Source organism: Nannobrachium achirus, assembly GCF_963921795.1.
Source record: "Nannobrachium achirus genome assembly, chromosome: 9".
NCBI classification, from domain to species: domain Eukaryota; kingdom Metazoa; phylum Chordata; class Actinopteri; order Myctophiformes; family Myctophidae; genus Nannobrachium; species Nannobrachium achirus.
In genome coordinates, this window is record NC_137818.1 from 56,819,676 (window position 1) to 56,846,169 (window position 26,494).

Here is a 26,494-nt window from a genome sequence, read left to right on the forward strand (position 1 = left end):
TTTCACCCGACAACGACGAAAACTGTCGCTGGAGTAGTGGGAACGCCACCGTCGCCCCCTGCAATGTTGTGGCCCTCGGCTTGGTACCCTAGACATAATTCGGCCCTTGGGGAAAACTAATTGGGGAACCCTGGTGTAAAGTAAGTACATTTACTGAAGTACAATTACACTAAGTACATTTACTTAAGTATAAATATATCTGAGGTATTTGTACTTTACTTGAGTATTTTTACTTTAATAAAAAATGTTCTCGATGTTCTGCTCGTCAGGCTCACTTTGCCTAAAATAATACTTCTCTGTTCTGAGAACTTCATGTCCAATAAATAAAACAACCATCAAACACATATGCTTATCTTTTGTAGATGTTCTTACTTGCACCAGCAGCGCGCAAGCCAATGAGGATTGAGGGAGCAGAGTTCTTGACGTCACCACTAGCTACAGTATCACCACCCTACTTATGCACTCTGCTGGGGCGCTTTACCAGACATATTTGGCTATGATAACAGTAGGCGCAAGTTGGCACCTCGAGTGGCGAGTGCAGTCCAGTTTCCATGTCTGTGCAAATTCAACAAACAGGATGAGGATATAAGACGCATAAGGGCGAAAAGCGACCTCGCCCTAAAGAGCGAGGTCGCGCCATCTGTCTTGGCCATATATGGATTATGTTAGAGTGGTTCTCCTAACAGGGCATCATCTGGGATACAATCCCTTTTATGCCCATACATGGAGATCCCTGCTCTGAGTATCTGACATCACTGTGATGTCACCAGTGATGTCACAATGATGCGTCAGGGGAACCACAGTGTCAGGCATTACCCGCCCGGACGACTGGACAGACACGGACAAGCTGGGACGGTTCTGATAGTAAACACACCCTTCCCCCAAAGTGTTCCTAGTGGCTTAAGTGTTGTTTGGATGTTAGCCTTCAAAAAGAAGAGAAGATAAAAGAAAAGAATAAAGAATTCAAGACTAGAACAACTTTGATGGAGTGTGAAACAATGATCTTGGGAACATCTGGAGACCCTGTGGTCTCCAGATGTTCCCAAGATGATTGTTTCACACACTCATTGTTAAAAGGATTCCTGGCCAATAAGCCTTACCTTAAAATATTATAATTTCCCTCTATGACTAAAACATATTTAACATTTTCTTTATTTTTGATAGTTATCTTTTACTCAAGTAACTCCTGTTGCAAGTTGGCACCCACATTATGTGTGTTTTGGAGGCTTAGTTGGAAAAGCTCTTGACTCTTCATCAAAGGGGCGTGGGATCAAATCCCAACACTGGATTCAAGCAATTGACACTGATGTTTTGATTTTTCTCTCCTTTAAATGTCCATTGTCATTGACAATGCATTGGGCTCTTAAAGTTAAATATTTCAAAAACTACAAATTATTTCAAAGTAGAAATCTCAAGCATGCATGTCCACAGCAGGGCTGGCAACATTGGACTGTCAGAATCCAGGAGATTAGAATTTTAACTTTACTAACTGACTGATAAAAGGATACATTTGCAAAGTGTTGTAGTGATGGTGTGGTGGTATAATCACCAGACTCTATGATCAGAGATTCTATGTTCAGATCCCAATCTTCCTGGCGTTCACTGCTGGAGTCTTTTAACTTTAATAATTGAAGGTAACATATAATAATTGAAGTAACATACAAAGGAACTCTTCAACAACGCTAAAGCCCAAACCACACCAATGCTTTGTCTTGCAACAAAACTATTTTGAGGTCAACAGCACTTTGATCTATTATCAGACTCTGAGAGATAAGTACAGACTTGAGCCAAGAGTGGCTGAGGATGGTTGCCTAATCATTGGACTCTTAGCCTTGAGGCCTGAGTTCAATTCCCAGTTGATCTGTGGTTCAATGCTGGGGTGTTTAACTTTATTAAAGCGCTAACATACTAAAGAATTCTTCAACTAAGATGTGTGACTGAATGGTATCACAGCACATAGATTCCATGTTCAAATCAGCAGTTAAATTAATTGTAATTGAAGACTAACATACAAATGAATGGGACTAAAATTAATCTGTAGAATGTGTCTGAGTGGTGGTGTAATGGTCTAAGCATCTGATTTTATGTGCAACAACCAGTCCTTGTTCAAATCCCACATACCTCCTCAATGCTGGAGTTTCAACTTAACTTTAATAACTGATGGCAATCATATAAAATATCTCTTGAATAGTAAGAGACATCTGCATTTAACAAACTGAGTAATAGTGTAGATGTCTAATGTTCTCAGAGATTCCACGATCAAATCCCAGGCATCATGGTAATTAATTGCTATTTTTGGCATAACATAGAGAAGACAATATCACTGGTTTTCATTAGGCTACAGCCATCTAAACACTTCAATTTCAATCCAAAAGCCATAATTCAATGTTGCACAACAAAGATACCGGTAGGCCTATATGATGTATTTTCTACCCAGGCTTTTATTTATCATTCCTCTGTGTCCACTCCACTGGGGGGCGCACACAATCAGCGTAGGCCTACGTGGTCAGCCGTCCATACCCACACACCGCTGTCAGTTTTGAACGCAGCATCCTCGTTCAAACCTAATAGTCAAGTTGAGAAAATCCACCAGTTTTGCCTCCTCGGGGGAAATGGCACAGGCTTTCCACCGAGGAATGGAGGAATCGAGGAAAGAAGCGGCCAATCAGCGTCAATGTTAATTGTCCTCAGACACGTAAATGTTTGGGGTATTTGATTTTCTCTTGACATTTTTCCAGGTGTTTCGCCTTGATTCTGACGTAATTTTTTATCGGTGCATGCTACTGTTTGTGTTCTATAATCCGTCTGTCTTTCAATGTTATATGAGCTACATAAAGTATGTGTAAATAAGATATCCCTTTACTTTAGTTGACCTTGTACAGTGATTTGTACAGTCATGAATCTGTACTTTTTCCTATGCAACCTTCAAATAAATTCTTCAATCAATGAATCTCTCTGTTTAAGTTTTTTTCTCCCTCCCTCTCCCTCAAGATTTCAGCTGGCCATGGATTTCTTTTTCATAAAACACGTAACTTTCTTGTCCAGAAACAACACAGTCCCTCCTCTCCTAGGAAGTGTGAGGTATGTGGCTTGAACCTGCGGCCTGCACACAGCCTGCACCAAGGTAACAATTAACTATATCTATCCGCTCCACCACTACCTTCATGGTGACAGAGATTTTACAGGCAATTCTTATGTTGGTCTAAAGATTAGTAAAGATTCTGCATAAATAGCAGTGTGGGATTCAAACACACAGTCTCTGGATCACACAAACAGTGAGTTAACATAGTGAGCTACCACCCTCTGTGTGGTTTCCCTGCTGTTTTATCTCACTAAGATACATGCTAAGACTAAAAAGCACTTACAGTAAAGACAACTCTGATCTGATGGAACAGAAAACACCTTAAGATGTTGATCTGTAACTGATCCCAAGGCCCCTTTTGAAGAGTGCACAACCGGAAGACAAATACAACAGAAGAGAAACGTCAGAGAGCTTCATGGTGGCTCCCTGTCCCTGAATTAAAATGCCAAATGTGAACCAGAGTTCCTGGGTTCAAATCCAGCCAAGGTCATCCTGCTCTTCCCTCTGCAGCATATTTTGGAGATAAACATCCAAAAGAACCCAGGGTAAATTCTGAGACCTTGGTGGTTCTCTGCAATAAGGCGCTGTCTATATGTGAGCCAGAGGTTGTGAGTTCAAACAGAGAGCATGGTGACTCCCTGAGTAAAGTCATGCACAGTGTATGTGGTCAAGAGGTTGTGGGTACAAATCCTCCCAAGGACATTCTCTCGGAAGTATGTTTAGGAGGTTGAAATATAGTCCTTCAAAAACTGACTCTGTAAACAAACCTGTGATGTAACATCAAGAGACACTATTTCTCTCTGGTCCAGATATCTTGGTTTATTTTGAAGACTAGCGCGGACATCAGTCTTCACAATGCATGATTTGAACCTAGGACCTTCGGAATATGTCACTGACATCTTTACACTGTGAGCCACCATGACTGCTATACATGTCCATAGTAATGTGGCATTTTGGAATTGTGAATTAAGTTGCTCGGTTAAAGTATGTATAGGAACAGTGAGATGCCAAAGTTTTCAGATTTAAGTTTTAAAAGTTAAATATCTCCAAAACTACAAAACATTTCAAAGTAAAACGTTCAAGCATGTGTGTCCACAGTTAGGTCAATTATAAAAAGTATGAATGGAGTTTCTAGGTGAACGTGTTTTTTTAGGCGCACAAATCTGTCATTGAGCCCCATGTTAATATTTTGGCAATGACATATTTAAGAAATGTAGTTTGAACATTAACTTTTAATTAGCCTATGATGTGAGCCCCAGAGCCACCGTGTGGCTGAAAGTATTTATCGCAGGATATCTCCATACCCTCCTTCTCCAACATCACAATTAAAACACAATAATGATGAATACAAAGAAACATGAGCAATGAGACATCTTTCTATCAACTTTTTATGTTTATTATCATTTAAATATAATTGAAACTGCCTTGTGCTCCCAGTAAGGATCAAATAAAAGGAGACTCAATGTAAAGCTTGCACAGTCAGTCTGCAAGGAGCAGACCTGGTTCAGAGTCTGGGATAATAACTTTTCCTTTGAATTGCGCTGGTTTCAGAACAAAAAAGCAGATGGTTTATGTAAAAATGAATATTATATAATAGCAAATACCACAGTGAGGGGAGGAGAAATGATAAATGTCTTAAAAATTTATGACAAAAGTAACATAGTCATGGTACGAACAGGAGAGTGGTAATGAAAATAAAAATGAAATAAAAAGTAATGTATCTGCGAACTCGATCACACACATACACATACGGACGGACACACGCTCTCACACGCGCACACACACGCACGCACGCACGCACACGTACGCACACACACACACACACACACACACACACACACACACACACACACACACACACACACACACACACACACACACTTGCAATCACACTCTACAGGCACACACACACACACACACACACGCACACACGCACACATGCACACACTTACTCACTCACTCACTCACTCAGTACTCACTCACTCACTCACTCACAATCACTCACAATCACTCACTCTCGCACTCACAGTCACATACATACTGTATAATCCATCCAAACACTCTCTCTTACACACACACGCACACACACGAACACACACACACAGATAAAATGTAGTGATTTGAAAAATTAAACCCTGGTAAAATTCTAATGGTATCATACATCCACGTCTTGTGTCTGAAGTGCAGAAAACAAAATGAAACTGAAGAAGAAATGGAGAAATAAATAAAACTCAGGTGAATAATGAAAAAAAAAGAAGCATGCCCATGTTCACTGGTCTAACTCAACCTTTAAACCCCCTGTTCTACAGCAACCAACCCTCTATTACTCCACCCGTTCCACCCATCCATACCCTGCGTACCCTATCCATATGCATATATATAACTACATCCCCAACTACACCTCACCCTCTCTCTCTCTCTCACCCCACTGATCTCCACCTTTTCCCACATCTCCCCCTTCTTCACAAAACCTCTCTGGCTAACAAGAGAATGCAGGCTCCACACCTGCATATGCATCGTGGATGCGATGGGGTGGTGTGCGCGTAGCCCCGAAGAGGACCTCGCTATAGAGGGAAAGAGAAAAAACACGGACAGACAGGCACAGCAGGCAGCTGTCACAGGCTTTTGATCGACGTTTTGTTTTTGTTGTTTTATATCAAAAAATAAAAGGGAGGTAGGGAGGGAGGGAGGGAGGGATGGAGGGAGGGAGGGGGGGACCCACAATGCAATGTCCAGTGAGGATGATGATGATGATGACGAGGATGAGAGGAATCTCGTTGCACGCTGAGGTCGAAGGTTGTCGTGAAACCTGTTGTGAAATGTTCGTTTATGGTATTACAGCGGAGTGGGGAATGTGTGTGTGTGTGTGGGAGGGGGGGGGGGGGGTTGGGGTTATGTCTTCCGTATAATAGTTGTTAGTTAATGTGTCGGGATGTGACGTATATATATCTGGGTTAGTTCTGTGTGTCGTTGGCTGTCGCGGTGTGGGGGTTAAACTGCGGGGTTGGTTGGCAGACACAGGGGCCCTTGTCCCTCGTCCCTCGGCCCCCAGCTGGGGTTGGGGTGGTTGGGGTGGTGTCGGAGGGGTTGGGGGGGGGAAGGGGGTGGGGGTGGGGGGCAGGCTTATAGGGCTTGCGTCTTGAGCTCGATGGGCTCGCCGCGGGTGTCCTGCTGGGTCTCGGTCTCGGGGGGCCGGCTGCCCTTGAGTGTGGCGAGGCGCTCGGACAGGCCCCTCATGCGGGGGAACAGCATGAAGTCGTACAGCAGGGCGCCCATGGCCCCTCCTATCATGGGCCCCACCCAGTACACCTGCCAAAACACGTTAGTGTCGTTAGCGTTTGTGTCGTTTTAGCTTTGAGGAGTATACACAGTATACAGTAACACAGGTTTCCCTTGTATCTTACCCCAGTGTTTTTGTGGATTTCAGGGACTCTCTAGGTTCCTTTATGGGGGTCTAAATTGACGCTTACAATTCTGTAACTTTGACAGAGTACAAACGGAACGGAACCTTGTACACTGTCAAAGTTAAGGGGAGACCTTCAAATTTCAAAGTTTGAGAAACACATTCTTACCCAGTGGTTGATGAAGTTTCTGAACAGCACAGCAGGGGCGAAGGATCTGGCAGGGTTCATTCCGGCACCGGTGTAGTACATCTAAAACACAGAGAGTACAGAGGCTGTTCAGTGCGTGCGTGTGTGTGTGTGTGTGTGTGTGTGTGTGTGTGTGTGTGTGTACGTGAGTGTGTATGTGTGCGTGTCAGTGTCTGCTATATGATCCTCAGTCCTCACCCCCATGAGATGTCCAATGGTGACAGAGAAGCCGATGGAGAGAGCTGCAGAGCCCAGGCGTCCGTTTCTCCTCTCGTCCGTCACGGCGAAGATGCACACCACCAGCTGCATGGTGAGGAACACCTCCACAGTGGTGGCCATGCCCAGGCTGATGCCAGGCTGAAGCTGGAGACACACGCAAGGAGAACATGTTAATATTCAGAAAGGAGGCTCAAATGAAATCCAATGAAGTGTGCCACATGACGTCTTCACTCCCCTCTGTTTAGAGTTGACTTTTATTGTAATTTGTAGAAGACATGTCCACAGAAATGTGCTATACATCCTAGTTGGGCCCAATACCTCACAGTTATTTATACTGTCTATAAATTGCACACAAACTGTTATTTAAAAATTCTCCTTTACCCTATTGTTAAATTCTGTTAAATATTTTTTTTGCTGAACTTTCCATCTATATCCAATCAATCACAATAACTATAGACAGGTAAATGACACTTTTAAAAACCCTAACCCAGGCTTTTGCTGTCCACCTCACTAAAGCTGTCAGGTTTGTGTACTAACGTGGAGGCTTGCTTACCGTGTTCATGGCCATGTTGCCTCTCATGTTGTTGGGCGTGACTCCGTAAAGCACGGCGGCCCCGGCGACGGCGCCCAGACACTGGGCGGCCATGTAGAAGACGGCGCGGAAGAGAGACATCTGTGAGCCGACCAGGTAGGCGAAGGTGACGGCAGGGTTAATGTGGCCACCGCTGATGTGGCCGATGGACTGGATGAGGGTGGCGGCTGCCAGACCGAAGCACAGGGCCACATGCAGGACATGGTGAGGCCCGGTGGTCCAGCGCAGCGCGGCACCCATGCCGAAGAACACGAAGAACATGGTCCCCCAGAACTCTGCGAAGACCGCCCGCCAAAAATTCATGGACCGGAACTCCCACATTGTGACGCTTTGCTTTCTCCCCACGGAACAAGAAAAAAGGTTCTAAAAAAGAAAACGTTAATCTGTCAGGGCGAGTCTAAAAAAAAAAACAGGTAAGCTTCTCCTGTCCCCTTTTTTTTGCACTTTTTGAAATGCAAAATAAAAAAACAAAACAAAAAAATAAAAAAAAATGATCTCCCTTTTTGTAGATCAAAGACGGAGGAATCCAACTACCAAGCCGTGAACTGGGTTGGTGAAGTCAACTCAGCCTGCCGCCCCTGTCCACCTGTCGCAAAGACATAGGGAGTGAGATGCTTGGGGAGTTGTGTGGGAGTGAGCGTGGGAGATCTCAGGTAAAGGGTGGAACTGTCAAGATGAGGTGGGCATCAATGCTAAGAGGGATGTTTGTAAAGTAGAGACAGGGATAGACAGAGTGTCCGGTGGACCTTTTAGCCTCTCTGACGGAGTGGAGAGGGCCAGACGGGGGCTTTATAACTCCCCCCCAGGGGCCCCAGGTGACGCCATAATCCCTCCGGGGCGGGGGGTGGGCGGCGGGGCGGGGGGTGGGGGGGCGGCAACGCTCCACATCCCAAATTAAACAAACTTAACCCCCTCGGTTTCCCCCTCCGACCCCCCAGACCGAGAGGGGCAGTCTGACAGGGAGTCGGTCCATAGGGAGGGGGGAGGTGGTAACGAGATGGAGGAGACAGAGAAAGTGAAAGAGAGAGGGATGCTCTCTGTCAGCGGGTGGAAAAGAAGACCCCGTGGCCTTAGTGGAGAGTAAGAGGACCTGTGATGTTCATGTTCACCGCTGTCAATTCTTGACCGTCATCATAACATGAGAAACAAACAAGTGCTGATGGCGATGGACGGAAACACGCGCATGTACGAAAACACACACACGTTAGTAGGCTACATACAAGCATGCACAAACGCAGGCGCGCGCACGCCCGCGGCACACAAGCACACACACAGAAAATACAGTGATCCACTTTTGGGGCCCCGGACGGAAGAGCCTAATGCTAACATCATTGAACTGACCCATACACTGAAAGGCCTGACCTCGTGAAACCATTGTGTCTGCAGCGGCAAAGCATGTGATTGTTAACGGAAAAGCAAAAGTGATAAAAAAATGTGTATGGACATATGCAGAGAAGACATAGGCCTATATACGATATGAAGCACTTTGTTATATGCGTGACATACAAAATTCTGTGTGCCTTTCATATTCTGGGATCCATAAATGATCGAACTCTGCTGATAATTATTATAACCACATTCAAGAGCATAACAGTAAAGGACACAGCTGACTGAGCTGAGGGCTACGTGAGCGCAAGGTTCAATAAAGGTGCAGAACTCAGGGCCTTCAATAATAATGATTATAACACTCCATGATCAAAAGCAATGTAGTAATGACACCAGTATACAATGATGGACAATGTGTCAACTGCAGTATGAGTCAAAGAATAGATCACTCCTGGTCAACTATACGCGTATACACACACATGTATGTAACTCTGCTTGAGTCAAAGTAACAGTAGGGTTGCTTTAAAAATATATACTTAAAATTCAAAAATGCATTTTCATTTGAATATCAATTAAATTCTGTATCCGAATTTTGGCATCCTCCCCCCCCCCCCCCCCCCCCCCCCCCCAAAGAATTTATAAATAATTAGTCAATGCATAATGTAGACTTCTTCCTAAATATAGTTGAGTCAAAGGTATAATATTTGTCTTTGAAACGTAGTGTAGTGAAAGTCATCCAGAAACACAAATACCCAAGTAAAGTACTAGAACTCAAGTATATGTACTTCGTTACGGTCTGCCACTGCCAGCAGACGGAAAAAATGTGATACAAAGACATAAAGTAACGTAAGTAAAAAAGGCAGTGCAAGGAAAGTCAAAGAAACTGCAGCTGATCATCATGTTGTCTTCGAAACTGGTACTTTTCAGGATTCAAGCTCAAAACTTGTAGATCTGCAACTTTAGATGCTTTTGTGTGATGATGTGGTACAGTATGATCAAGAACATTAGAACATGGAGGTGCACGACAGGCAGCAACCAATGGCTCCCATTCTGACTGAGGCTTCCAGGCACTGCTGGTTCACTCAGAGCAGAACTGATTAGCCAGAGGTTTGCTTTGTGTGTGTGTGTGTGTGTGTGTGTGTGTGTGTGTGTGTGTGTGTGTGTGAGAGAGAGAGAGAGAGAGAGAGAGAGAGAGAGAGAGAGAGAGAGAGAGAGAGAGAGAGATAGAGGGGAGAGCGTGGGCACTGCAGGAGGGGCCAGAGTCGAGCACACCCACCAAAGCCCTGAAAATTCTCTGTGAGGGGCCGGAGAAAGTGCGTCTGTGTGTGTGTGTGTGTGTGTGTGTGTGTGTGTGTGCGTGCGTGCGTGCGTGCGTGCGTGCGTGTGTGTGTGTGTGTGTGTGTGCGTGTGTGTGTGTGTGTGCGTGCAGGGGTTTATTGACCAGTGCAGGAGCATCATAGCGCTGACCAGTGGAGAACTGGCCAGGCAGGGGGAGATGAATGGGGAACGCTGAGCTCACCATTTGAACTCCCTTTTATAGATGTTTGACAAAACACACACAATGCAAAATGCTGGCAGCACTGTCATATAGCTATTGTGTGTGTATCGTGTGTGTGTGTGTGTGTGTGTGTGTGTGTGTGTGCGGGTGCGCACGCATGTAATAATTAGTATGGTTTCACTGGGTTGTTGTATGAAAAAGAGAATGAAATGACATGGCACAGGGAATTAATAAATGCGCATGTGCGTGTGCACACATGCGCATTCTGAATTAAAAAAAACGCAGTTGTAATATTTATGAATAATATATTTAATATAGAATATTTACAGACAAAATGGCTACAGAGCAGGCGGCTGGTTTTGCCTCATTTAATATCAAAACATTTCAGACAAAAGAAACATGACTTTGATCAAAGATATAAGAATATGAATTTAGGTTTATCATAGTAATCATAATATTAAACAACTTTTTCAAACCAATTATACAGCAGTGTTACAAAGTGCATCACAGAAGAACGACACAGATCTACCCAGATCAAAACAAAACACAAAATAAAATAAAATAAAATAAAATAAAATAAAATAAAATAAAATTACATAGGGAAACGTAAACAGTTGGGTATAAAATAAGGTAAAGATATAAATGCTGTAAAGTGTCTTGAGATAACTTTGACACTTCAATCAAATTGAATTGAATTGAAGTTGAATTGAATTCTTTGCTTAGAAAAAGAGAAAACAGCCAGGCACACAGCAGGGTCTCAGAAAATAAATTAGAAAACAAATGTTTAAGAAGTTGTGAAAATAGCCGATCTACAAGCACACAACGCGTCGCGCAGAGCGACGCGTTGTGTGCTTGTAGATCTGCTGTTTTCACAGCAGATCTGATTGATTGATGGGGCATAAAGTGCATCAAGTGCATGGCTAACACTAACTTAAGTCAGTGAGAGACAATATTTAATTGACATTTTATTTAGTTCAACACAGGATCTGACACACATTTTGAAGATTCAATGTATCCCCCCGAGCAAGTGAGCTATTAGCTCAAAGGCAAAAATTGCAGCACTTGCACAGGAAAACAGGTTCAAGTGCAGGGTAGAAGAGAAAAGTTACACATATTTTAGCTTTACCCTGACTCTTAAAACAAAGATCTGCAGAAAACATGCTACCACAATTTGCAGTAGCCTGCTCAATATTTTTGGTCAATGAACTAAACGAGAGTGAGGAAAATGTTGACATTCAATAAATACATCCACATAGGCCTATTCGTACATTCTACAGTGTAAAACACACACTGCGTTAATTGCACACTGCATTCATTAGAAATCGGTTTTCAATGATTGTATATGTTTGAGTTGCCATTATAGGGGTGTGAAGCTGTGTTTCTGAGCAGATAGGACGCCTTTGAGTGGAGATGTACAGTACGCTAATTGACACTAGAGATGAGATATGATGGACTGATGATAGGAGCTTCATTGAACTGGGAGCAAAGAGTGAGGCGGCCTCTTTAGAATTTCAAAGCATTCAGGAGGACGGCGTGCAACAGAATACTGCTGCACAAAAAGAACATGAATGCATTTACATGGAAACGATTAAAACGACTATACGTGGTCCCCTCCTTTTTACCCTCTACAGCAGGGGTCTTCAACATGGGTCCAGAAGGGACCCCTAGGGGGTCCCCAGAGTTACTATCTTTGTGTGAGGTTAAAAAAGAGCAGACCAAGTGCAGAGTGAAAGGTCTGAAAAGAGACATTAACATGAATCCAACACACACACACACACACACACACACACACACACACACACACACACACACACACACACACACACACACACACACACACACACACACACACATCCTTCGTCAAAGAAAAGTTCCTTTGACGATGCTGTCTTGAGAGATTAGCCATTGAGTTACTCAAACCAATTACACGCACGCCCGCACGCACGCACGCACGCACGCACGCACGCACGCACGCACGCACGCACACACACACACACACACACACACACACACACACACACACACACACACACACACACCTTCACGAACAGCAATATAGTATTACAGAATTATGCGTGTGGAGGGGGGGAGACGACACCCAAGCAGGGACATTAACACACATGTGTTTAGTTGTTCTCCAGTTTGTGAGTCTGCTTGGCTCTCATGGCGTTCTGGGTGACCGTGGACAGTGAGGAGCGCGACACGCTGGCCGTCTCCACGATCTCGATGTCCTTGCAGGTCAGACAGGCCACCAGCTTCTGGCGGGACGCCGCCGGTGCGAAGAAGAACTCGTGGGAGACGCCGGCCAGCATGGCGCCGATCATCGGGCCGACCCAAAACACCTGAGGCAACACGGGTGAAATAGAGTTAATATATCCATAGACATATTAGACAGACGTTTATTTACAAACAATCCGATTTTGTGTTAAAAGGATCCCTGGCTTGGCTTATAAGCCTTATATGCCTTAATACATTATTGCGACCGTAGGTCACAGTTTACTATCAACCATCACAGCTTGACCATATCCGTCCGTCCGTCCGTCCGCCTGGACGGGTAACACCTGACACTGTGGTTCCCCTGACACATCACAGGTGATGTCATAGTGAGGTCAAATACTCAGAGCAGGGATCTCCATATATGGGCATAAAGAGGTGACATCACAGTGATGTCAGATTCTCAGAGCAGGGATCTCCATATATGGGCATAAAAGGGATTTGGTTCCCCCTGGCATCACAGGGATCTCCATATATGGGCATAAAAGGGATTTGGTTTCCCTGACATCACAGTGATGTCAGAGAGTGATGTCAGAGCTGAGAGTCAATCAACAAAAAAGACAAGCATTATCCATACATACAGACAGATACAGTCAAGATGTGACGGTTCTGATAGTAAACTGCGACCTATGGTCACAATACAAAATATTGATTTGATGTTCCTATTAACCTTAGGAAGTATTACGTTGTTTTTTTTATTAGCACATGCATTGCATACATTGCATAGGGCTGGACCACACATGGACATATGACATCATCAATGATAAAGATGAACTATTTCTTAAATAAATAAAAGTATTATTAAAATATTTATATTTAATGTAAGGCATATACTGTAAGCCGTATTAGTTCTGTCTTCAAAGTAAAAGTCTCAGTTGGACAGAAGGAAATGATCATCTGGAAAGCACAGATGTTCCCAGATGTCAGAGGGTCTTCTTACCCAGTGGTTTTCCCAGAAGTTAACGATGATGGCTGGACCCAGAGCACGAGCAGGATTCATGCATCCTCCAGAGAACCTTGCCTGGACAACGATATAATGATGCAAACATTCAACATTTGTGAGCCAATTTCAGAGGCATGGGGATCAAGGATTGATGGTGGGGGAGCCTAAATCACTGTTTACCAAACAGTGAGTCGCGACCCGTTTGTGGGTAAATTTTTCTGGGTCACGAGTCAACTCAAGTAAAAATCCCATTTATTTTCCCACATTTAAAGCAGTGGTTCCCAAAACAGTAATATATCAAGAACAGAAGTAGTGCTAATGAAAAGGAACAGAACAGAGAGGCCGCTGTTTTTCTCTTTTTTTTGACAATGGCTAGCCAGATTGGAGAAACAGTGATCCAAAAAAAATGGTTGGATTAGCCTAGTGCTTACCGCCATCAGGACTCCAGTGGTGTGGGCGAACCCGATGGCCAGGCTCCCTGTTGTGCCTGCGGGGCTCTCCCTCCGTCTCTGGTCCTCCACGGCGTACACGGTGAAGACCAGCTGGAAGGTGCACAGCACCTCCATGCCCAGAGCCTGGGCTGCGTTCACCTCCAGAGGCACCTGCAGGCCAGGGGAGAGGACTCTGAAAACTCTCCTCAAAGTATTTATTTTCTTTTTGTACTAAGGTAAAGCTCTCTACCAAGCACTCTTCGTTCCTACTCTCACCTATGGTAATGGAGTGTGGGTCATGACCAAAAGTAGGCTATAAGGTCGAAGGTACAAGCGGACGAAAATGGTTTTCTCAGACGGGTGGCTGGCATTCAGACACCCGACAGAAAATTGGAGTAGAACCGCTGCTTCTTCGCTTGGAAAAAAGGAGACAGCTTAGTTGGTTCTGGCATCTAGTGCGGATGCCTCCCGAGCGTCTCCCTGATGGAGGGAGTACCCCCCAGGAGGAAGTGGCTAATGTTGCGCAGGAGAGGGAACACTGGAAATCTGTTGGAACTGTTACCCCCGCGACCTGATTCCGGATAAGCGGTTGAAGATGGATGGATGGATGGAGGGGGCTATTCACAATAACACACAGAAGTGTGAAGACCGCACAACACCAGAGGGAGCTCCACTGATCTGGTTCAACCCAGACACCCAGGCACAAACCTGGGGTTACATTTCCTTCTAATGTTATGCCACCAAAATTGCCCTACCAACAGCCATCAAAAAGTGTGACTCCTTCAAAACCGCCATAAAAGAGCACAATTTGCAAAAGGACCTAGGAAAGCCTTCTAAGTTTGAATTGTCTCAATTGTTATCTGTACATATACGTTTATTTCTTTGCACTCCTATACTATCCAAACCTCCACCGGCTGTCAGTCCGTCAGTCCGTCAGTCAGTCACACTTTTGCCCTGCTCATATCTCCGCAACCGTTGCCTCGATCCATGCCTGCCAAACCACAACCCCCACCCATCAATTCTCACATGGCCCTCTTCTAGCGCCACCATGAGGCCGATTCTTGCAAAACACATTTTTGGACACTGCTCCTACAATTTTTGCCCTAAAATCACGCAAATCGGTACACAGTATGTCTACACTCATGTCATCAACATGGATCTGTCCCATATAGCGCCACCATCAGGACGATTTTGGAAAAAAACAATTTTGGCCTATTTGTGGAGATAAGCGACCAACGGTCGCTTATCTCCCGATTAGGGAGTCTTACTGTTTTCTACTAGTGTTGATGATTTCTTGTACAGTATGTTACTCTATGTCTTGATGAATTGAACACATATACACAGGTCCATAATGGAAGCAAAGTCCTTGGGGCTTATTGTCTTATCCTTTCAGCATCATTGTATGTTGTTACCACTGCATTTGCAGAAGTGTTAATAGTATTCAATCAATCAATCAATCAATCAATCAATCAATCAATCAATCAAACCTTGTTAACAAAGTAGTCTGCTCTGGCTTTGATTGGCAGGGCGAGGTAGAGGGCCCCGGCTCCCAGACAGCCTCCCACACACTGGGCGCTGACGTAGGCCACGCCCCTCAGCACGTCTATCCTCCGTGTGGCCAACATGGTCAGAGTGACAGCGGGGTTCACCTGGGGACACGAGGAATAAACACACCGTTGCTGTCGTCGGGCGGAAACCTTGCATGTCCAGAACTTTATTATTAGTTTTCAGGAAAAGCCGTGTTCATAATGGATCCAACGTAGTTATTATTTTTAGTCATGAGCACTTGTTAGTACTTTCTTAAACATTTCGTCACTGTTGGACAGAAACCTTGTATCTCAAATTTAAAATTTTAGTACGTTTTTTCGCGAAGTAAAGCCCTGCTTCATCAGACAAGGCCGTCGCACAAAAGTAGTGAAAACAGCAGATCTACAAGCACACAACACCTCGCAACGCGAGTCGTTGTGTGCTTGTAGATCGGCTGTTTTCACAAGTTAGTTTCTTTTTATTATAAAAATGAACGGTTTTGGACATACAAGGTTTCCACGCGACGACGATTTGTTAAATATGTATAAAAAAACACAGACACGCTTATGAGCTTTCACTTTGCACAACACTCTCTTGAACAACAAAGTAGCAGGCGTTTTTTATTCACAAATAAAACTATAACATGTTTAAATATGGACATACAAGGTTTCTGCCCGACAGCAACAATACACAGCATAATATATACTCAAATACTGACATTCAAACAGCCACACAACTCACAGGCTGACACGTCTTAAAATACATCACAGGAAAAAAAGGGGTGCTGCTGACTCACCTGAGTCCCGCTGATCTCCCCAAAGCAGTGGCACAGTGCCACTATGACCACCCCTGCAGCCAGGGCCGGGTACAGGGGCCCCACAGGGGCCTCGTCGGGGCCAGGCAGAGAGGCCCCCAGAACGGTACTCACCAACACCAGGGTGCCCAGCAGCTCTGCCAGCATGGCACGCCAGAACTGCCGACCACGGAGCTGCTCAGAGGGAAGGGGGCAGGGAAAAAGAGAGCCCATGGTTATCTTACTAGATGTTGTTTATCGTTGGGATAAATTATAAATGGTAAATGGTGCATTTATATAGCGCTTTTTATCCAAAGCGCTTTACAGAGATTGTGCATTACATTCACCCATTCACGCACACATTCATACACCGGTGGCGGAGGAATTCCATGCAAGGCACCATACCAACCTACTCACCGGGAGCAATTAGGGGTTCAGAGTCTTGCCCAAGGACCCTTCGACATTAACTCAAGAGGATCCCGGATTCGAACTGGGAACCCTTCGTGCTCTAATAACGGTTTCTCTACCCCTGAGCTATGCCACCCCATAGCTTCTATTATCAGCTAGGGGTCATCAACATGTCCGTACACGGACAAATGTGTCCATGGCAGAGACTTGGCCGTGTCCGTGGCAAATATTAGATTGTCTTTTTTACACACCATTATAATGTTCGTATTTTCTTTATAAGACACAATTACTGAATGTCAAGACTTCAGGTTTTATTCAGAATATCGTCACTGTCGGCAAACCTTGTATCTCCAAATTTCAAATGTGTAAATGTTTTCGCAAAGCAAAGCCTTGCTTCCTCAGATAAGGCCGCCGCACAAAAGTAGTGAAAACAGCAGATCTACAAGCACACAACCCCTCCGCGAGGCGTTGTGTGCTTGTAGATCGGCTGTTTTCACTAGTTTAAATCATTTTTAAAATGATAAATACAAAACAAACGATTTTGGACATACAAGGTTTCCACTTGACAACGACGATATGTATGACACTGATTTACTATGACACTATGGCATATTAGGAGGACACTTGTACTAGTGGTTCGCAAATGTTTGATTTGCGAGGACCCCCTTAACTCCAAGTGTACAAATGGAACCAAATGGACCCATCTGAACACTCTCAGAGTTACAGACCTGTTATGGTCATCCAGGGCTCGCTCTTGATCTGTTTCTGGTAATATTATTGTCTGCTCATTTTGCATGTCCAAAAATGGCCACCACAATATCAGCACATCTTTCTCTTCACAGTTATTCAATTGACATTGGAAACAACTTTACTTATAGCTGATCAAGTACAGTCCATATAAAGTCCCTGTTATATCTAGTGAGTGGAAATAAAGCAACTAATAGCACTTTCTACTGACACTCAAGGATATGCCACAATTGTTTTTAAATGCAAAATGTAGAATGTCCCAAGAGCAATGCAAAATAGTGAGATTTCTTTCAGATTGTGGACACATTATTAACCCTTAACATAATGACGTCTTCCTAGAGAAAAGAACAACTGAAAAATCTAATGAATACCATCTCTCATTGTTTACATTTACATGTATTTATTTATTTTATTTACATTCTTTCTGGTGCTCTTATTTTGCACAGTACAAATACTAACATATCCTTTGAAGTGCATTCATGAAGAGAAAATTACACAAAACACTATGGTAAATGCAAGGTTGTAAACTAGGTCGCTTACCTCATGCAGTCCCATTTCAAACAAGATGATGTTGTTTACGGTCTGTCAATCTGTCCAGATGGCTCTGTCTCTCTGTGTGTGTGTGTGTGTGTGTGTGTGTGTCGGCAGGATTTAAGGGTCTGGGGGTCTCTAGGCTGCACAGCTCATCACCTGTTCTGAAGTGTCCTTCAATGACAAACAGCCTCTTCTCTCTCTCTCTCTGTGTCTCTCACTCACTCTCTCATCATTCTGTACCAAAACCAGGCAAGTTCACGTATTGTCTTGCACACATTGCTGTCTTAACCACTTAATCTACTATATAATAATATTGTACTTTTATTTTGTTATTACAAATACTTGGCCCTATTGGGACAGACCGATGACAGCCAATGTCTTAGGACAAAGGTTATCTGTATTCGCTTGCGACCACACACTTGCTTGCCATGCCTTTGCGGTAATAACGTGGTAGATACAATGGCCACAAGGAAACAAGGCATGAAAAGGCAGGTGACAGACCTGTCATGATAGAGCTCTAGTCTCCCCCTCAATGTTTTGTGGGGATGACTAAATTATCCTGTGTGCTTCAATCAACCCAGATGCACAACAGGTGTGTAGTCATACCTGCTGAGTCATGGTCTGCCTTTTGATGTTGTTTTGTTTTCTTTGTGGCTATGTAGTATTAGTATCGACCACATTATCACACCAATAAGGCATGGTAAGCTAAGCAGTGTGTGGTGGCTTGGGAATAAAGATATCGTTATAGTCCTGAAACCATGTCTGTCATTTGTCCAACAATTGAACCTGTTATGCAGCCCCGCTCCTGTTTGCCCTCTACACCAACAGCTATATTCTCGTCCATGCCTTACCCCTTATCCCTAAACGTCTTTTCCTTTTTGTTACTATTTGGAAAACATTTTAAAATACTTCAGAGAGCCAATCTACATTGACACGTTGTGGGCTTGTAGGTCGTCTATTTGAACTATTTAAAAATGTTTTTTTTTCAAAATGGTAAAAAAAAGGCAAAGAAGTTTAGGGGTACGAAAATAGGAACCAAATCTCTTTGCCGAAAACAGCCGATCTACAAGCTTTACAATGAGCTTGTGTCGATACAAAAAAAAAAAGAAAAAGGGTTTTGAAATGCTTTAAAAAATAGGGCTGAAAGTGGTTAATAATGGCAACGTCCCCCCCTGTTTTGTACCTCTGCCAGTCCTCTCTAATTTGGAGTCCTTTGTAGCACCTGTTGCTTCACACACTTCCTGAGCCCGATTTTCATATGAATTAGGAGAGGGAAGCGACCATACTTATACACTGAAAGACGATCACAGAAGTTATGACATCAACAACATAGACTAATTTTGCCAATTTACAGATCAAACAATATAACATATTATGATCTATCTTTGTCCGATTGTCGTGGATCGTTACGGGAGTAAAGCAGTGATGATGACAGGTCAAAGATCAAAGGTGAGTGTCTACTAAATGGCCCATTTAAAAAAGAAAATCCAGAACATACGTTTTCTGAAAAACCTTGTTTCTATGTCAATGGTTCCCAGACTTTTTCATAATGGTTAAATTGGTCTAAAATGACACAGATGCTTTCTCGCCAGTTAAAATTGCAACTTGAAATAAATGGTGTCATTATTATACGATCTGGACACGATCAAAATCTCCATCCTGCCCCACTATCAATCTCCATCCTACCAAGTTATCAAAATGAACTCTCATCGCCCCCTCCCTCCCCCTGCCCACTACTTCATGTGATCACCATGGGGACAGCAGCCACTTTCATGATGCGGTTGCCATAGCAGCCATTGTACCGCTGCATCTGTGAATGCCTTTCACCTCCTATTTGATGCCAAACAAACATCGCTCTTCACCAAAACGACGACAGGGCAGGCTGTTGGGAATTCCTCTGTTTAAACAGATACTGATCGGCATTCACTTTTAATATTTTTTGCAAATCAGAGGGTTTCGTGGTCATTTGTTTTTTATATTTGGTTTAGAATATTTTTTGCATCTTATGAATATCAACTGTAACTTTAAGTTAGTTAGATGAACACCATCCCTTTCACACAGAAAATCTGGGATTGACACAAGATATTGAACACAGATATTTGACACTTAACCCTAGTGTTAGCTCACCTTTCTATCCAAGGCCGCTGCCATGTTAGTGAGCCAGTCTAATTGCTACAATATTGAATAATACTAGAACGCTCGCCCCAAAACACAATCGCCTCGGGCGTCTATCCGGCGGGGAGGGTCTCTGCCTGGCATTCCTAAACGTAACCTCTATGCCTAAATGGGTAAACCTAACCCTATTTCTAACCTTATCCTCAGTAAAACAAATACAAGAATACAAGAACCGCCTCGCCGAGCGGTCGGTGTGAGGCCGAGCGTGAATTGCGGCGAGCGATCTGGTTATCATATTGATTGATAACCATTGATAACTTTACGGTTTGCATAAAATCACAGAAAGTACAGTTCTAGATACGATAGTATGCTAAAAGGATTTCACCCAAGAAGGCACGGCTTTTTATATACAAGCTCACAAAGCGATCAGCAAAGATTTAGCAAAAGTTGCAATAATGAATGCTATAGGATATATTTTCTGTCTGCAGCAATAAGACTGTACAACTACTTATCTGGTTGGCTTGATCATGCTGATTAGGATGGGGGCTGATGGGATACAAGTTATCGGACTTGGTCTGTCATCTATTTATTAATATTGTAGTTTGACTGTGCTTAGACGGCAATTTTAGATGTTTTTCTTTTATTATAATGTGTTTCTATTGATGTCTCTATGAGAGCTGCTGTAACACTTGAATTTCCCCTATGCAAGACACTTATTTACCTAGTAAATAAGTGTCATACATATTCTGAAGAAAATATGGAGACTGACATTTGGTAATTGGGTCTTGTTATCAACATAAGAACATTGTAATCGTGTGTAAAAAAGAAAATCTGAAATTTGTCTTGTCCGTGTTGTGCGTGTACAGACATATTGATGACCCCTGCATGGGCAATAGACTAAAGCTAATGCTGTGTTAGTGCAATGATAATATGGAACCCTTTCCATTTCACTCAAAATGGGTGATGATCATGCTGAGATGGAAGCACACTGCAGCCTGTGGGTTTGGGGGGGGGACAGGTAAGGTAGGGGACGGAAAATGTCCAAAAACGGGGTCTCCTGACCTTCTTGGAGTCAGGGGCCCTCAGCGTGGCAGACCGGGTCCAGAATGAACTGGTTGGGGCGGAGAGTTAGCGCGCCCCATTATGGTGTGGATTACCCCCATCCACAGGCACCGTTATCCTCGCTTTTGTGGAGCTAAGCCCCCCCTGTTGTGGGGCAGGATGGTGGAGAGGGGGGGGCACAGTGGAACCCGCTGGCGTGGGGAGTTTTCAGCCCCCTCCACACAGATATGCTGACACTGACACAAAATAGACGCGCGCGCGCTCTCTCACACACACACACACACACACACACACACACACACACACACACACACACACACACACACACACACACTAAAACTCCTAACAAAGTGCCAGCTAAGGGATTTGAGAGAGTGAGAGAGAAAGAGAATTAATCTGTGGAAGTAAAAGAAGGCATCGCTATGCAGATTTGTTGATCATTAACATACAGTGTGTACAGCAGGGTTCCCCAATTAGTTTTCCCGAATTAAGTCTAGGGTACCAAGCCGAGGGCCACAACATTGCAGGGGGCGGCGGAGTTCAGATAGCGTCGTTGTCGGGTGAAAATCTTGTATGTCCAAAACCATTCGTTTTGCATTTATCATTTTAAAAAATGATTTAAACTAGTGAAAACAGCCGATCTACAAGCACACAACGCCTCGCACCGCGAGGCGTTGTGTGCTTGTAGATCTGCTGTTTTCACTACTTTTGCGCAACGGCCTTGTATGATTTGCAAAAGAACGTACACATTTGGAGATACAAGGTTTCCACCCGACAACGACGATATACTAGTGTTGTTGCTGCTCTTACACCACCAGTATTACAGGGGTTGGTGGGGGCCAGACAGTAGCCCACCGCGGGCCGCAAATGGCCCGCGGGCCGCCTATTGGGGAACCCTGGTGTACAGTAATAGCTACACACTGCAGCCGTGTAGAGAGTGCCCGACCAGCTGGTTTTGAAGGCAAGGCCTTCCCAGCAGCATGTGCTTCAGACAGCCAGGACGTGACAACCGCAAGACACTGCGTTTCCTTCACGGGCTCTTGAAGTGAGACACTGTGTGGTGTGTTGTCAACTCACCTCGCGTCGTATTTTGTAACTCAAATTTTGATTCTGGGTGGTCCTCGGAACTATAATATTTTGAGATATGAATTCTTTTTTACGGGGGTCCTTCACATGAAAAGGTTTGAGAACCACTGACATAGTAGTCGCTCAAGAACAGACTAACCGAGCTGTTAAATGTTAAGTGAAAAGGACCTTTCCGGCCAGATTGCTGACATAGAAATAGTTTTTTCAAAAAACCTTAGACGCATTCAAAAGACACTTATAGAATCGGGTCAAATTTCAAATTGTCATGATTTTTTGCCGCGCTGTGACCTTGTATATCTGCTATTTTTCAGTAGTTAAAGCATAAAATAATAATACACCATAATGTGTACCCGTTCTGAAGCATGAGGACGGCCATAGCTGGGTGGTTACTTGGACGAGCCAGAGCCCAGGTACGATTCCAGGCCAGCAATGTTGATGTGTGTCCCTGAGAAACACTCTTAACCCCAAGAGTGCTGTAGAATCCAACGGCCGCTCACTGCTCCTGGTTGTTATAGGATGGGTAAATAGACGCTTGTACTGTAGATCTGCTATTTTCATACATTTGAAATACTTTTGTAATTTTACTGAAGTCAATTTTGAATACCATACATGTACTTACGTATGAGTACTTTCCCCACCACTACAAGCTCTACTACAAGCATTAGTGAGCTTGTAGATCTGCCGTTTTCAAAAGATTTGTATACATTTCATATAATTTAAATATATGAAATGGGACATTCTGCATAATGAGTACTTCTACTTTTGGTACTGTAAGGGCATTTTGAAACCAATATTTTGTGCTTTTACTCAAGTAGATTTTGAATTCCAGACTTTTACTTGTAAGGGCACGGTCACACCCAGGGACGTGCAGAGAATGTTAGAGAGGCAGGGGCTGAAATTTCTCAAAATATCGAAAATAGTTGTCGGCTATTTTTGATGCTTGATTTCTACACAGATAGGGCAACTTTCAACATAGGCTATGATGCTGCGTTCAAGTTCAGGAGAGTTTGGACAAGGCAATTCTCTTGAATGCTGCCTTCAGGTACGGCATGGAAACGGGGCGGATAGGCAGATAAAAGGGCAGGGGCTCAAGCCCACTTTGATGTCTATGTGTGCACGTGCCTGGTCACATTGTTTTCTCAAAAAAGTAATGGCGGCGTGTCCGGTGTCCATGTCTTGCATTCAGCCAATGAGAATGCAGGGAAGGCGGTGCTACCACTCACCATTACACGGTTGGCATTGGTTATTGGGAAAATCCGCTGGCTGAGCACAAAAAGACTTTATCAGCCCACCAGCCATACTTTGGTGACCGTGCCCTAACAGTATTTCTACATTGCAGTATTAATATATTTACTAAAGTTAAACATTTGAGTACTTTTTCCACCACTGGTGCTAAGATCACACTGAAAACGTGTAGGAAAAAGGGGCCGTGGACAACGAATCCGCTCTACTAGATGTGTTTTTTATTCAACTCACAGTACATTCTACAGATGCTCACATGTTAACATCACCTTTGATACAACATAGTCTTGTAATACCTCCTCTTAAAAATGATAAATTGGTCCTAAAAATATATATAGAAAGGAACAAATTTAAAGTCACAAAAACTGTACATTGTTAAAAATTTCACTTAAACACCACGTTTGTTTTTTTTCATTTTAATATCTTTTTCTTTCCTTTTTTTATTTCGTTTTTTTATTTATTTGAAAAACAGCACTGTCCCTTCAGTGTAACAAGGAACATCAAAGTGTTATTTCCTACCAACCGATTTTTGCTTTCAGTGTAAGAAACTAGCTTAAATAAAAATCCAGGTTGCGGAGTCATCCTAGTCGCCTTCATTGACACACCAACTGTTCCCGTACAAATGTGTAGATTGGCCCTTGTACAGATGGAAAAACATAAGAAAAAAAAAGAGGAATGTAAAAACGGAATAAAATGGGCAGAATCTTTTGAGTTGTGTGGACTTCAGTCTTAAAAGGGGCCATTTTACGTCTTGTCCTTCGACCCGGTACATCATACAGGACTATCATTTTCCACGTGACAGACCTTTCAGTGCTTTCCGCCCCATCAGACCCGTTAACAAACTGGAAATATTAATATCTAGATGTAGTTTCACATCATATTCGTATTTTGCTTTAGATCAACTGAGAGCGGCGTCTTGATGCTCCTTTATCAGCGGTTAATTTGTCAGAAAATTTTGCTTTGTCCACTGCCGCTCCTACATTTGACCGTGTGTGTCTGTCTGTCCGTATGAGTACGGCAACAGCAGCTGCAGCCACCCAGCAGCCTGCACCGCTCAAACAAACTGGGTCTGATTTTTCCTCCTAACTTTATTTGAATACACATTATAGTGTAAAATAGCGAAAGCACAGCGAGAGCTCTGTAGGTTAAAACAAATCAGTAACAAATCAATAGGAATTATTTCAGTCCGATCGATGTGGTTCGCGACGCACGTCCACTGATCGTACGTCAAAGCAATAATAATAATAATAATAGGCTTTTGTTTTGGGTTACAGCCGATTACAAAAAAACCTTGGGAACCTGACGAAACACGAAATCCTCCAGTTAACAGCAGTGGTTCTCAACCTTCCCTGGACCAGGGCCCACTGGAAAGTCTTGGGGGGGGAACGCATTCATTCATTCATTCATGGCCAACCCATCCACCCATGGCTGCCTGCATCTTCAGAGCACGTTCATATTAATGATCAATCAACCAATGTTCCACCTGGAATCAATGGAACCAACGTAGCATACTTTCACCCATTAAAACCGGGAAAGCGCTGCGTGTTATTTTAAGACGTTTGCGTTGGCATTTCAAAAATAGTAGACTTACAAAGCTCTCAGCGCGCCACTTCGTGCCGCGCTGCGAGCTTGTACATCTGCTTTTTTGGGGGGGAACATTTCTGAACAGCAAGTGTGAGAACTACTGATTTAGAAGACATTATTAGAATCGGCCTCGGGTCTTAATGGGTTGAGATCTTATTTATTGGTATCACTTTTATTAAAATCAAACTCGGCCCACAGGTTGAGAACGTATGAGTTATAGAGAAACCAGTGTCATTCACACAGCAGCAGAGGAAGGGTGTGCACGTGTGTGTGTGTGTGTGTGTGTGTGTGTGTGTGTGTGTGGAAAGGAGGAATCATGTGCGTGTGTGTAAGAGTTTAAGTGGAGGTTATACAATGCCTACTTGTGACAATCCAAGAAGAAGAACACGCTCATTTTTTTTGTCGTCATTTAAACTGGCCTTTTTTTTTCATAAATCGTCTAGAGAACATCATCTTCTATTTAGGTAGGTCTGTACACATTCACTAACAAGCTATTGCTATTAAATAATCCCAGCTATGTGTAATCTTCATATATATATATAGAATATATAATAAAAAATATATTGGAGCCAAAAAATTACTTCTAGGCATAAGACCACGTTACATTACATCTCCATTGAACAGGTAAGAGAAAGGGGGGGCCCAGGCCTTGAAGAGGTTTCTCCTCCACTTCTAGATAGGTCCAGAAAACAGTCTCCTGACGCAGCGACAGTCAGTCTGAGAGACCCTTAGCACCCCCTCGCGGCGGGGACCCTGCTTATGATATGATGCTCTAGTGATAGGAGGAGGGTTCCATACAGGTGAAGAGAACCAGAGAATGAAGTGAAGAAGAGGTTAATGATCCCTCCCTCTCCACTAGTCGAGGGAATGTCAGGCAGAAGAAGAAAAACAAGTTCAAGCCAACAGCGGTTCGTTCGGGGAGGGGCCTTTTAAAAAACAGCTGATGCCAACAGTGGAAAACGATAAACAGGACAAATAATCAAATCTATACATATATACCTATACATGTTAAGAATACAAGGTGGGCTGGAACATCTTCCAGACAGTCTTTAAGTAGTAACGGGGGGGAAGAGGAGCCACAACAGTCTGAGGAAGCCCACCCACAACCAACCCCCACCGGGGGAGGGGGCGCTCCTGGTGCTTCTATAGCCCGATTTATACTTGCGTCGCGCGACTCCGTCGAAGAATAGCAAGACCGCGACCGCGTCCTTCTGAGCTTGTAGGCCGCTCTTCGGCGAGCATAAATCAGGGCCTTATGTTGTCCTTGTTCTCGTAGAACTCGGCCCAGCGGCTCTGGAAGAAGCGCCTCATGGAGTGCCCCGCTATCCCCACCTCCGACGTGTCCTCGTTGAAGAGCTCGCAGTTGTTGAACACCAGCTGGGCGTCGGCCGCAAACTCCTCACAGCTGCAGTACCTGCGGAGAGGGAGAGAGAGAGAGAGA

General features: G+C 43.8%; 3 protein-coding genes across 5 annotated transcripts in view; all 3 read right to left on the bottom strand.

Moving 5' to 3' along the window:
- Window positions 1-6,205: 6,205 nt before the first annotated feature.
- Window positions 6,206-7,804, bottom strand: mipb (major intrinsic protein of lens fiber b; the record flags this gene model as incomplete). Its single annotated transcript, XM_080733168.1, has 4 exons — window positions 6,206-6,391; window positions 6,655-6,735; window positions 6,871-7,035; window positions 7,445-7,804. 4 exons carry the CDS (start codon window positions 7,802-7,804, stop codon window positions 6,206-6,208), a joined length of 792 nt encoding a protein of 263 aa, XP_080589294.1.
- Window positions 7,805-12,433: 4,629 nt separating this feature from the next.
- On the bottom strand, window positions 12,434-16,464 carry LOC308291330 (aquaporin-4; the record flags this gene model as incomplete). Its single annotated transcript, XM_080733316.1, has 5 exons — window positions 16,279-16,464; window positions 15,443-15,604; window positions 13,956-14,126; window positions 13,522-13,602; window positions 12,434-12,649 (listed from the first exon to the last, which is right to left on the bottom strand). The coding sequence occupies exons 1-5, from the start codon at window positions 16,441-16,443 to the stop codon at window positions 12,434-12,436; spliced, it is 795 nt and encodes a 264-aa protein (XP_080589442.1). The 5' UTR covers window positions 16,444-16,464.
- Window positions 16,465-23,682: 7,218 nt separating this feature from the next.
- baz2a (bromodomain adjacent to zinc finger domain, 2A) overlaps window positions 23,683-26,494 on the bottom strand; it is a 33,478-nt gene continuing 30,666 nt past the window's right edge. For all 3 annotated transcript variants that reach the window (XM_080734208.1, XM_080734207.1, XM_080734206.1), the window contains exon 30: window positions 23,683-26,467. In XM_080734208.1, the coding sequence (XP_080590334.1) occupies window positions 26,299-26,467 (169 nt within the window). In that variant the 3' untranslated portion in view covers window positions 23,683-26,298. The remainder of the gene's footprint in view (window positions 26,468-26,494) is intronic.